The sequence below is a fragment of the Pongo abelii genome, chromosome 9, assembly GCF_028885655.2.
Source record: "Pongo abelii isolate AG06213 chromosome 9, NHGRI_mPonAbe1-v2.0_pri, whole genome shotgun sequence".
Taxonomy (NCBI): domain Eukaryota; kingdom Metazoa; phylum Chordata; class Mammalia; order Primates; family Hominidae; genus Pongo; species Pongo abelii.
The window spans coordinates 106,248,186-106,261,500 of NC_071994.2; the positions used below are offsets into that span (position 1 = coordinate 106,248,186).

Below are 13,315 nucleotides of genomic sequence, written 5' to 3' on the forward strand. Positions count from 1 at the left end.
TAAGTGTTCAATATGTTTTATTATGATTATTTAAGAAATTATGCATTTCAGGATCTGGGCATGGCAGTACATGCCTTTAATGTCAGCTACTTGGGAAGCTGAAGTGGGGAGGGCCCCTTGAGTCTGGGAGTCTAATTAACATAGTAAGACCCTGTCTCAAAAAGAAAAAAAGGAAAAAAAACCTCAGAATGACAAATATATACAAAGATGTTCAACCTCATCAATAATCAAGGAAATACAAATTAAAATCTTACCTTGAAAATTATGTATTTCTGCTGGGCGCAGTGGCTCACGCCGCTAATCCTAGCATTTTGGGAGGCTGAGGTGGGTGGATCACAAGGTCAGGAGTTCGAGACCAGCCTGGCCAACATGGCGAAACCCCGTCTCTACTAAAAATATAAAAATTAGCTGGGCATGGTGGTGGGCACCTGTAATCCCAGCTACTTGGGAGGCTGAGGTAGGAGAATCACTTGAACCCAGGAGGTGGAGGTTGAAGTGAGCTGAGATCGTGCTATTGCGCTCCAGTCTGGGCGACAAGAGCAAGACTCCATTTCAAAAAAAGTTAAAATTAAAAAGGAGAAAATTATGTATTCCTATCTTGTTTAAATTTTATATAAAAAGCATTTATTGCTTTGCTAAGTAGAAAAAAATTAAAGCACTGAAACCTTTCTGATAGAAAATATGGAGTAAAATATATCATTGGTTTCCCAGGCATTTTGGAAACTCTCTTGTCGTAGATTCAAAACTAATATTAGGAAACATTTAATAGAAAATGTTATTTTGAAATGTTATATTTTGGATTTCATGCTTTTAAATATCAAGCATTAAAATTGATTGGAATGCCACTTAAATATTCTTACAGGATGCTAGTGAGCAAAAAACAGAACTTGAAAGACTGAAGCACAGAATAGCAGAAGAAGTTGTTAAAATTGAAGAAAGAAAAAATAAAATTGATGATGAATTAAAAGAAGTACAAGTAAGTTAAAAAACATTCTAAGATCCATTTACATTTTTGCTTACCAGTTATATGTAGGAATTTAAACATTATTTGTAACTCAAGTTGTTTTCTCATAGTATTATAAAATGTGGTTTTCAACCAAAATATTACTTGTAAAAGAGAACAAGAAGGAAAGCCTTCCAGAAAAAGTATAAATTAATGGATGATAATTAAAAATAATCTTTGTTTTCCATGAGCCATATGGTTTTGATTGTAGAGGGAAAAAATGTGTTAGATAAATTAAGATATACTGTTAAGCTCTTTTTCTCCAGTTGATTAAATAAGCCAGCTAGTCCTAAGATATAAAGAGCCTCTTGAAAATGACAAATTGTCTCAAAACAAGTTAGATTTTCCAAATTAGATTATTGCAGTTGTGGTGGCAAGAAGTCTTACAGTCTCAACTTGAACATTTTTAACACCTTGTATGATTTAAAGCATTTTGATATTTTAAGAGAGAGGACGTTAGTAACTATAGTCATTTTGCATAAATGACAATAGAAGATAATTTTTCAAGAGTTAATGATTTTAAAAAATATATAATTTGAAGATAAAAATGGCCTTTTTCTCTTTTAGCCTTTAGTCAATGAAGCTAAACTAGCAGTTGGAAACATTAAGCCCGAATCACTTTCAGAAATTCGCTCACTGCGCATGCCACCTGATGTAATTAGAGACATTCTTGAAGGAGTTTTAAGGTTGATGGGTATCTTTGATACATCTTGGGTGAGCATGAAAAGGTAAATTTTTCAGTTTGTGAAAAATATTATTTCAGCAATGAATGACACATTCTTTCATAGTTTTAAATATTTCTTATATTGTTTTTCAAAATGCACTTCATCTAAATACATGGGTGTACATTTTGGCTTGAAATTTCAAGGTATTCTATGTAATCATATATCAAGATCTATATATTCCTTTCACTATAAGTGATTGTTAAAAGTGTCGAAAGAGGAGAAAAGGAATACCTTAGAATCTTTAAGAAATTTCTCAGTAAATATAATAATATATTTGGTCCATACATAGTAGAGAGGACTGTGATTTCACTGTGATTTACTGTTGAAGAAAATATAGTCACTATCCTTAAGAGTCTTGTACTACTGAGAGAGGGAAAGAGACAGAGACAGAAACAGAAGGAAGGAGACCCTTAAATAATAAAAGGGAGCTGCAAACTAGAAGAGAATAAGGTATTAACAAAATATGAAACCATGCAGGTTCAGGTTTCATGTTATAATAGTTGTGTTATGGTTTGTGCCGATATTAAGTTCCTTGTTAGTATTTAGGTTGATAGTAAAGAGTTCCTTTTGTATCTGGAGATGGGGGAGGACATAGGTTGAGAGAGCACTTTAAGTTACCTTAAAAGGAGTCAGTCAGTTTTCTTGCATATCCTAGGACATTTGAGTACCTAATAGTTCACAAATAAGGATTTGAGTAGAATAAGATTGTGATTCTTTCATATCACTTCTTGTTCTAGTTTATTCACAGAACATTAGAAAGACTGTCCTACATCTCTCTAGAGTTTTTGTTGTCTACAAAAAGTCGATAATACAGCTGGGCACACCTGTAATCCCAGCACTTTGGGAGGCCAAGGCACTTTAGGCCAGGAGTTTGAGACCAGCCTGGGCCACATGGTTAAACCCCATCTCTACCAAAAATACAAAAAATTAGCCTGGTGTGGTGGCACACGCCTGTGGTCCCAGCTACTTGGGAGGCTGAGCTGGGAGGATCGCTTGAGCCCAGGACGTGGAGATTGCAGTGAGCTGAGATTGTACCACAGCACTCCAGCCTGGGTGACAGAGTGAGACTCTGTCTCAAAACAAACAAACAAAAATAAGGATAATACATTAGAAGCTTAAAGGTTTTAGTACCATATTTTTGTTAACTAATGGATAAAAGTATTGCATACACCATTTTGTTAAACTGATTTTTTTTCAGAAACAGCAAATTTTATTTAGCCTCATTTAAGGAAATATGCTTTAATTTTAGTTTCCTTGCAAAAAGAGGTGTAAGAGAAGACATAGCAACCTTTGATGCCCGAAATATTTCAAAGGAAATAAGAGAGAGTGTTGAAGAACTTCTTTTTAAAAATAAAGGATCTTTTGATCCAAAGGTAATTTTTAAGTTATACCATAAATTTGCTTTTCCATACCATATAATATTCTGCTTTTTAAAATGTGGTGCTTTGTCATTGCCAATTGTTTAGATCACTTAAAAATGAAAATAAAAAAATAAGCTTATAGGAATTACATTTGGGAAGCATTAACCATCAGAATCAGGTAAATTAGAATCTAGGTAGCAGGGGAGATTTATTATCTTGAGTGGTTTTACTAGTTTTGTATCTGCTGTTAATGTTCTCAGCTTTTTTTTTTTTTTTTTTTTAAGCTTTAAACTGTCCTGGTGTGCTTTTACTTTTTCTTGTGTACTTGTCAGATAACAACAGGTATCTGTTTTAGGACAGTGGTATCTAATTTCAGTGAACAATTTAGATTTCATGATTCTGGTATTTTTTTAGATCCCTTAATCAAAATGTTATGTACATCTTCTTTAACACCAACTACAATAGTTTTAAAGCTGCTCTTATCTAATAAAGATAAATCACATGTATAGAAGAAAAAGAATTGATGCTCGAACTTTGTTGTGGATGACACATGTATTGATTAGAAATGTGACTAATAGAAAATTATGTTGATAAAACATCTTTGTTTTAAAGATTCTGTGTGGTTCAAAAAATTTATTTTTAAGTGAAAATAGAGTTCATGTATATTTCTCTTAATCAAAATAGAAGTTCACTGTATTTTTATTTTAGCTGTAAGCCAAAAACTTCTTTATTTGGGTCAAGTTAATAAGTGCCCAAAAAAAGTGTGTTAGAATTAACTTTGCTTTCATTTGAAATTAAGTAAGTATGTTGAATCACTTCCATGGATTTTTCAGAATGCTAAGCGTGCCAGTACTGCAGCTGCACCTTTGGCTGCATGGGTGAAAGCCAATATCCAGTATTCCCATGTCTTGGAACGAATTCATCCTTTGGAAACTGAACAGGCAGGATTAGAATCGTAAGTGAAATATAAAATATAAACAATTCTAACCTTTATTTTCATCAGTTTGATGAGGTTTTAATATATTATTATTTTTATTTTTTCTCTATTTGTAAAATGGCAGTTGACAATACTAAAATATATAAAATGAGTCAATTAAAGACAAATTTAAAAACAGATCAAAAAAAGAAAGCAATTAGAAGGAGAGAGAAGAACCAACTCACTTTTTCTTTACCATTATTATATTGTGGGAAGGCTAGGTAAAAGTTCCTTTAGAAGGAGCCAAAGTTTCATAAAGGAATTTTTGTTGTTGTTGTTGTTGTTGTTGTTGTTGAGACAGAGTTTCGCTCTTGTTGCCCAGGCTGGATTGCAGTGGTGTGATCTCGGCCCACTAAAACCTCCACCTCCCAGGTTCAAGTGATTCTCCTGTCTCAGCCTCCCGAGTAGCTGAGATTACAGGCATGTGCCACCACGCCCGGTTAATTTTGTATTTTTAGTAGAGACGGAATTTCTCCATGTTGGTCAGGCTGGTCTTGAACTCCCGACCTCAGGTGATTCGCCTGCCTCGGCCTCCCAAAGTGCTGGGATTACAGGTGTGGACCACCACGCCTGGCCAAGGAATAACGTTAAAGTACAAAAGGAAAGCTTTGGAAATTTAAGGCTTTTATTTTTATTTATTTATTTATTTATTTATTTATTTATTGTTTTGAGACAGAGTCTTGCTCTGTCGCCAGGCTGGAGTGCAGTGGCACGATCTCAGCTCACTTCAACATCCGCCTCCCGGGTTCAAGTAATTCCCCTGCTTCAGCCTCCCAAGTAGCTGGAATTACAGGCATGTGCTACCACACCTGGCTAATTTTTTGTATTTTAGTAGAGAAGGGGTTTCGCCATGTTGGCCAAGATGGTCTCGATCTCCTGACCTAGTGATCCGCCCACCTCTGCCTCCCAGAGTGCTGGGATTACAGGCATGAGCCACCGTGCCCGGCTGGAAATTTAAGGCTTTTATATTTGTTTTTACCTTCTAAGTTCTAGGAAGTGTTTAGCATATATGTTCCAAAACAGTGTGTGGACAGGTAGGAGGAAGATTTAACCACTTACTATTAGAGCTTATGGTTCTAATTTGCTATCGTTACTAAGTCAGAAATATATTTTATCTCTTTTGTTCTAAATGCAGATCAAAAGGTTTATGTTCTTTCAAAAAAAAAATTTCAATAGGTTTTTGGGGAACAAGTGGTGTTTGGTTACATGAATGAGATCTTTAGTGGTGATTTCTGAGATTTTGGTACAGCCATCATCTGAGCAGTGTTACACTATACCCAATGTGTAGTCTTTTATCTCTTGCCAGCCCCTGCCCTTTCCCCTGAGTCTCCAAAGTCCAATGCTTCATTCTTATGCCTTTGCGTCCTTATAGCTTAGCTCCTACATGAGTGAGAACGTACGATGTTTGGTTTTCCATTCCTGAGATACTTTACTTAGAATATTTGTCTCCAGTTCCATCCAGATTGTTGCAAATGCCATTATTTTGTTTCTTTTTGTGGTTGAGTAGTATTCCGTGGTATATATATATACCACATTCTCTTTATCCACTCATTGAATGATGGGCATTGGGTTGGTTCCATATTTTTGCCATTGCAATTTGTGCTGCTACAAACATGTGTGTGCAAGTATCTTTTCCATATAATGCCTTCTTTTCCTCTGGGTGGATACCTAGTAGTAGAATTGCTGGATCAAAGAGTAGATCTACTTTTAGTTCTTTAAGGAATCTCCACACTGTTTTCCATAGTGGTTGTACTGGTTTACATTCCTACCAACAGTGTAAAAGTGTTCCCTTTTCATTGCATCCCTGCTAACATCTATTATTTTTTGATTTTTTTATTATGGCCATTCTTGCAAGAGTGAGGTGGTACTGGATTGTGGTTTTGATTTGCATTTCTCTGATAATTAATGATGTTGAGCATTTTTCCATATGCTTGTTGGCCATTTGTATATCTTCTTTTGAGAATTGTCTATTCATGTTCTTAGCCCACTTTTTGATGGAGTTGTTTGTTTTTTTCTTGCTGATTTGTTACAGTTTGTTGTAGATTCTGGATATTAGTCCTTTGTTGGATGTATAGATTGTGAAGATTTTCTCCTACTCTGTGGGTTGTCTGTTAACTCTGCTGATTATTTCTTTTGCTGTGCAGAAGGATTTTAGTTTAATTAAGTCCTGTCTGTTTATCTTTGTATTTGTTGCATTTGCTTTTGGGTTCTTGGTCATGAAGTCTTTACCTAAGCCAATGTCTATAAGGGTATTTCTGATGTTATCTTCTAGAATGGTTACTGTTTCAGGTCTTAGATTTAAGTCTATGATCCATCTTGAGTTAATTTTTGTATAGGGTGAGAGACGAGGATCCAGTTTGATTCTTCTACATGGGGCTTTCCAATTACCCCATTGGTTGAATAGGGCATCCTTTCTCTACTCTATGTTTTTGTTTCCTTTGTGAAAGATCAGTTGGCTGTAAGTATTTGGGTTTATTTCTGGATTTTCTCTTCTGTTCCATTGGTCTATGTGCCTATTTTTATACAGTGCAATGCTGTTTTGGTGACTGTGGCCTTATAGTATAGTTTGAGGTTGGGTAATGTGATGCCTCCAGATTTGTTTGTTTGCTTACTCTTGCTTTGGCTATGCAGGTTCTTTTTTGGTTCCATATGAATTTTAGGATTGTTTTTTCTACTTCTGTGACGAATGATGGTGGTATTGTGATGGGAATCACATTGAGTTTGTAGATTGCTTTTGGCAGTATGGTCATTTTCACAATATTGATTCTACCCGTCTCTGAGCATGGGATATGTTTCCATTTGTTTGTATTGTTTGTTTGTAACCATATCCTTGGTTAGGTGTATTCCTAAGTTTTTTTTTTTTGTTTTTTGTTTTTTTTTTGCAGCTACTGTAAAAGGAGCTGAGTTCTTGATTTGATTCTCAGTGTAGTTGCAGTTGGTGTATAGCAGAGCTACTGATTTGTGTACATGAATTTTATGTTCTGAAACTTTGCTGTATTCATTTACCAGTTCTAGGAGCTTTTTGGATGAGTCTTTAGGGTTTTCTAGGTATATAATAGTATCATCAGCAAACAGTGGCAGTTTAGCTTCCGCTTTACCAATTTGGATGCCCTTTATTTCTTTCTCTTGTCTGATTGTTCTGGCTAGAACTTATAGTGCTATGTTGAATAGAAGTGGTGAAAGTGGGCATCCTTGTCTCTTGTTCCAGTTCTCATGGGGAATGCATTCCACTTTTCCCCATTCAGTATAATGTTGGCTGTGGGTTTGCCGTAGATGGCTTTTATTACCTTAAGGTATGTCCCTTCTGTGCCAATTTTGCTGAAGATTTTAATCATAAAGGGACACTGGATTTTGTTAAATACCTTTTCTGTGTCTATTGAGATGATTATGTGATATTTGTTTTTAATTCTGTTTATGTGGTGTATCACATTTATTGACTTAACGTATGTTAAACCTGCATCCCTGGTATGAAACCCAGTTGATCATGGTGGATTATCTTTTTGACATGCTATTGGATTTGGTTCACTAGTGTTTTGTTGAGGATTTTTGCATCTGTGTTCATCGTGGTTATTGGTCTGTAGTTTTCTTTTTTTGTTATGTCCTTTCCTGGTTTTGGCATTAGGGTGATACTGGCCTCATAGATTGCTTTTGGGAGGATTCCCACCTTCTCTATGTTTTTGAATAGTGTCAACAGGATTGGTACCAATTCTTCTTTGAATGTCTTATAGAATTAAGCTGTGAATCCATCAATTTTAAAATTACCATTTCAATCCTGCTGCTTGTTATTGGTCTGTTCAAAGGTTCTATATCTTCCTGGTTTAATCTAGGCGGGTTGTATATTTCCAGAAATTTATCCGTCTCCTCTGGGTTTTCTAGTTTATGTGCATAAAGGTGTTCATAGTAGCCTTGAATAATCTTTTGTATTTCTGTGGTGTCAGTTGTAACATCTCCCATTTCTTCTAATTGAGCTAATTTGTATCTTCTCTCTTCTTGGTTAATCTTGCAAATCGTCTATCAATTTTATTTTTTCAAAGAATGAACTTTTTGTTTCATTTATCTTTTGTATCTTTTTTTGTTTCAATTTCATTTAGTTCTGCTCTAATCTTCGTTATTTTTTTTTTTCTGTTGGGTTTGGGTTTGGATTGTTCTTGTTTCTTCAGTTCCATGAGGTGTGACCTTAGATTGTCTATTTATACTCTTTCATACTTTTTGATATAGGCATTTAATGCTGTGAGCTTTCCTCTTAGCACCACCTTTGCTGTATTCTAGAGGTTTTGATAGGTTGTATTACTATTATAATTCAGTTCAAACAATATTTCAATTTCCATTTTGATTTCATTGTTGACCCAACAACCATTCAGGAGCAGGTTATTTAATTTCCATGTATTTGCATCATTTTGAAGGTCCCTTTTGGAGTTGATTTCCAGTTTTATTCCACAGTGGTCTGAGAGAGTACTTGATATAATTTCGATTTTCTTAAATGTACTGAGACTTGTTTTGTGGCCTGTCATATGGTCTATCTTGGAGAATGTTCCATGTGCTGATGAATAGAATGTATATTCTGCTGTCATTGGCTAGAATGCTCTGTAAATATCTGTTAAGTCCATTTGTTGTAGGGTATAGTTTAAATCCATTATTTCTTTGTTGACTTTCTGTCTTGATGACTTGTCTAGTGCTGTCAGTGGAGTATTAAAGTTTCGCACTATTATTGTGTTGATGTTTATCTCATTTCTTAGGTCTAGTAGTAATTGGTTCTTAATATAAGAATTGCCTCCTTTTTTTAGTTGATTATATTTTTCTGTTTACGTATCACAAATTTATCCATAGTTTCTCTGTCAGAACCCTGAAACATCTTCATTGATCTGTGTGTTCTATTTATTTTTTCTTAGCTTTAGGTCTGCTGCTTAAGGCTGTTGTCTTGGGGCTTCTCTTCAGCATTGTTCTAGAGATTACCTATTGTATTCTTTTATTATGAATTCCTGTCTTTCTCTTCCTTCCTTTAGTACTTCAGGTTTCTAGAACACATCTTTCGTGGTAGAAAGAGTATATGGGCTGGAACATATTTTGAGATTTGCATGTCTAAAAGTATCTATAATATATTATTGTATGTGATCAATAATTGGCTTGTGTTTAAATACTAGACTAGAAATAGTTTTAGCTCACAATTTTGAAGGCCTTATTCTATTGCAGCAATTCTCAAAATTTGGTTCCTAGACCAGCAGCATCAGCATCACTTTGGAACTTGTTAAAAGTGCAGATTTTTGAACTCCAACCAAACTAACTGATTCTGATTCAGATATATTGTGGGGGAGGGGACAGCAAGGCCTCGCAATCTCTGTTTTGACAGGTAATTTTGGTGTACACTAAAATTTGAGAACCCCTGCTGTGCTCTCTTCTAGAGTTCAGTATTGCTTTTAAAAAGTCTAATGCTACTTTGATTCCCAGTGTTTGCATGTTACCCCATATTTTTAGGGAGTTAGGAAGCTTTCTTGACCTGTCTGCTCTTTGGCTGTTAGTTATTAATCGTGAGTTTTAGAAGTCTGGCTGGAAGTCCTGAGTGTGTGGCCTGGCCTCCTTGGCTGCTGAGCATCACTGTAAGGTGATCAAATACGGACTGGCCATTTTATGGCAACCCCTTAATATTTGCTGGTATTTTGAGAGGATAGGGTGTCAGTCATTTTACTGTAAAAGAATCTTCATATCTTTCACCTAGGATGTGTGCATAGAGGTTGATGGAGATGAGTAAGGGCATAAGGTAGACTTGCAGTATTCTGGGTTATATTCGAGGTAGTCAACTCTCAATAGAGGATGGATTCTGAGGTCAAACTCTTTGTAATATCAATTATTAAATAATCTTCTGTATTTAGCTTTATTGTTACCTTCAGAAGTATCTGTTTACATTTTCTGAACATTTTAGGATTCTGCTTTTTTTTGGCTCCTCTTCGTATAGGCATTTTAGCTTTTGGCTTTTTGCGTTCCAGTATGTCAGTTATTACTTTTTAAAATTTTATTGAACTTTGAGGGTGCAGGAGGCTGAGGTAGGAAGATTGCTTGAGCCTAGGAGTTTGAGGCTGCAGTGGGCTCTGATTGCACCACTGCACTGTAGCCTGAGAAAGAGAGTGAGACTCTGTCTCTTAAAAAAAGAAAATTATTTTTGAAATTTCTCCTATTTCACTTTCCTCTTTTGATCTCTGTGCATGTGTATCTTTCTTATTTTCTTGGCTTCATTTTAGTAGGGTTCTAGAACGGATAGAAGATAAATAAATATGTTTACCATTTTTATCCAGAAATTTGCATGTATGAGTGTTTTTAAATATAAATTCCTAGAAGTGGTATAGTTGGGTCAGAGGAAACACTTTTAATTTTAGCATTGCTTTTCAAATTAAGTTCTAAGTAAAGGTGTTATAATACTGAGTTATTGACAGTTTTAATTGTCATATGATTACATTTTAAGGTGCTGCTGCTGCTTTATAGTTGATATCTAAAATAGAATGACTTGTATAATATTGAGTTATATTTTAGGAATCTGAAGAAAACTGAAGACAGAAAAAGAAAACTAGAGGAGCTTCTTAATTCTGTTGGTCAAAAGGTATCAGAACTCAAAGAAAAGTAAGTTATGTTTTGAAGTGTATTTTGGATAATGCTGAGAGTGTTTACATTTGACATCTTGATTTCTTTCTTGTTTTGACTTTTAAGATTTAGACTCTTATGTCAGATGATGCTGTGGGACCCAGTAGTCTATAATCTTTTTAAGGGTACATTATTATTTTTAAAAATTCTGTCCTTTTAACTTTTTTCTCTTTTGTGTTAAAAAAATTTCTTCATGCAAATATTATACTCAAGTTAAGGATCATTTTTGAATATTATTAGTCTTAAAGCCTTTCATGTATCCTATTTAGTACAGGGTAGAAAATATTGGTATGGGAATTATAAATGTTAGAACATTTTCTTTTAAAAGTTGTGAAGATTGAAAAGCTGAATAATATCTGATTTAATACAGTGTATGTTGAAGTGATGTGTCATACTTCCTTTTTTAATGGAAGCAAAACTAATTATTTTACCAAGAAATTAATCAGATTAAAACTATGAATTTTTTCTCTATGTTCAGGAAACAATTTTCTCTCTCTCTCTCTGTGTTTCTCTCTCCCCCTCTCTCTCTTCTTCCGTTTCTCTTTCTGTCTCACCAATATATACTTATAGAGAAAAACTTATAGAAAAAAAGCAACCCAAAAAGAAAACCCCAAACCAATAAACCCAGTGTTTTCAATATTCCTGAACAATTATTATGTTAGAAATATAGGAAACAATTCACATTTTTTTCCAGGTATTATTAGAGAAGTATAAGAAAAATAAGTATAATGTATTATTTTCACTGTCATGTGCTCACAATCAACACTTAATATTCAGCTAATTCTCAAATATTTATTGAATAATTAACTTGTTATAGCAATGTTTTGACTTCATTTATTAGTCACTTGCTGCGTTAGGTGTTATACTGGGTAACTTGCGTATTTATTTCTTTAATCCTTAAAACAATGATGAGAAGTAAATCTATTTCTATTTAGCAGATTAGGAAGGTTAAAATTATATAGTTTTTTTTGTCTGAAGTTGAGCAGCTAGTAAAATACTAAGCCATGTTAGATACTAGATTTGTCTAATTCCATAAAGTTTCTGCTCTTAACCATTGCACCATACTACCATTATTTTGGAAGAATTATTATAAGAACTTTTGGAACTAACTTTTAATTTTAAATGAAGCAGAATGACATTTTTCATTATGGAGTCATTGTCGAGAATGAATTAATGTTGGTTACCATGCTGTTACTTATTATGATCCTTAATTAAGGTTTAATTGACTCTAGGCCATGAGTAACAGTCTTATTTTCTTATACATCAACAAAGAATAAAGGACTTGAAAAATAAGCATGATCTATCAATTTTTAAATTCCAGTTTTACAAAATTAAAGAGATGGTTTCCATTTCTAATACAACTTATACAGAGATATGAGAGTTGATTTAATGCAACAAATATTCATTGCAAAACCATGTTCAAGGTGTAATATGAAATGTTGTGGTCAATAAAGATGCAGCTTTCCATTTCCAGGTTTTAGAACAGTGCTGTTTAATGGGACTTCATGAGATTATGGAAATGTTCTGTGCTCTGTGTTATCCAATATGGTAGCCAATAGTCATATGTGCTTACTGAGCACTTGCAATGTTTGTAATATGATTGAGGAATTGAATTTAAAATTTTATTTATCTTTAATAATTTAAATAGCCACAAAGTGGCTAGTGGCTATTTGTCCATATTGGACAAATTGGTTCTAGAGTCTTATGTCTAGGGAAAGAAAGAAGAAGGCACTTAGAAAGACAATGAAATATACTGTAAAGTACATGCAACTTAATGCCAGCCACATCTGTATATGAATTTTAGATCCTCTGTTGATTATTGATGAGAACCTGAGCAATAATTTATTTGGGTTTAAGTTTGCATATGTATAGCATAAGATTTATAATACTTAACTGGAACTGTTCTGGAGAATTAAATGCTGGTTTTTTTTTTTTGATGCTTGGCACCACTCTGGGCATATTATAAGCACTTACACATATTTGTTGAATGACTAAATAATCATGTCAAATATTACTATTACATTTAATAAAATCACACACATGTTTTTCAAGGAAAATAATTTAAAAAGAAAATTATAAAGATCAATGAATATAGGGAGAGATTATATATAATGTACTAAAATGAATTTTGAAATTTTATTTGTATTTTTAGTGGTAAATGTTAGAGGGGGTTGGGCTGTGGGGTGAGGAAGGGTGTAGTTGGAAGATACTCTAGGCAAATGGAACATTCTGAAGAACACTAGAGATAAAGGTTAGGATATTTACGATAATGTAAAATTCTTCCGATATTGACATATATTAATGGTTTTGCTGCTCAGTAATACAATGAAATAAAACTAGAAAGACAGATGGGATGTTTAGGACAGTGCCTTGAATGCCATATTGGCAAATTTTTATATAATGCGGTACAGCACAGAGACCCTGTCAAGTTTTTTGAGGTAGAGAATGCTGCACTTTATATATGTGTGTGTGTGTGTGTGTGTGTGTGTTGATTTGTCTCTTCTATTAATGATACTTTGTATGCAAACATTAATAGTATTATCATTAATTAAATTATGGCATAAAAGTTTACTTTATTACCTATGGATAATTTCATTAAATCTCTCTCAAATCCTTTTTG

General features: G+C 34.0%; 1 protein-coding gene across 6 annotated transcripts in view; it reads left to right on the plus strand.

Moving 5' to 3' along the window:
* The window catches only part of DYNC2H1 (dynein cytoplasmic 2 heavy chain 1), a 360,273-nt gene that overhangs the window by 104,075 nt on the left and 242,883 nt on the right, over positions 1–13,315 (plus strand). For all 6 annotated transcript variants that reach the window (XM_054523746.2, XM_054523748.2, XM_054523747.2 and 3 more), the window contains 5 exon segments: positions 863–976; positions 1,571–1,731; positions 2,978–3,101; positions 3,923–4,044; positions 10,588–10,674. In XM_054523746.2, coding sequence (XP_054379721.1) covers positions 863–976; positions 1,571–1,731; positions 2,978–3,101; positions 3,923–4,044; positions 10,588–10,674 — 608 coding nt within the window.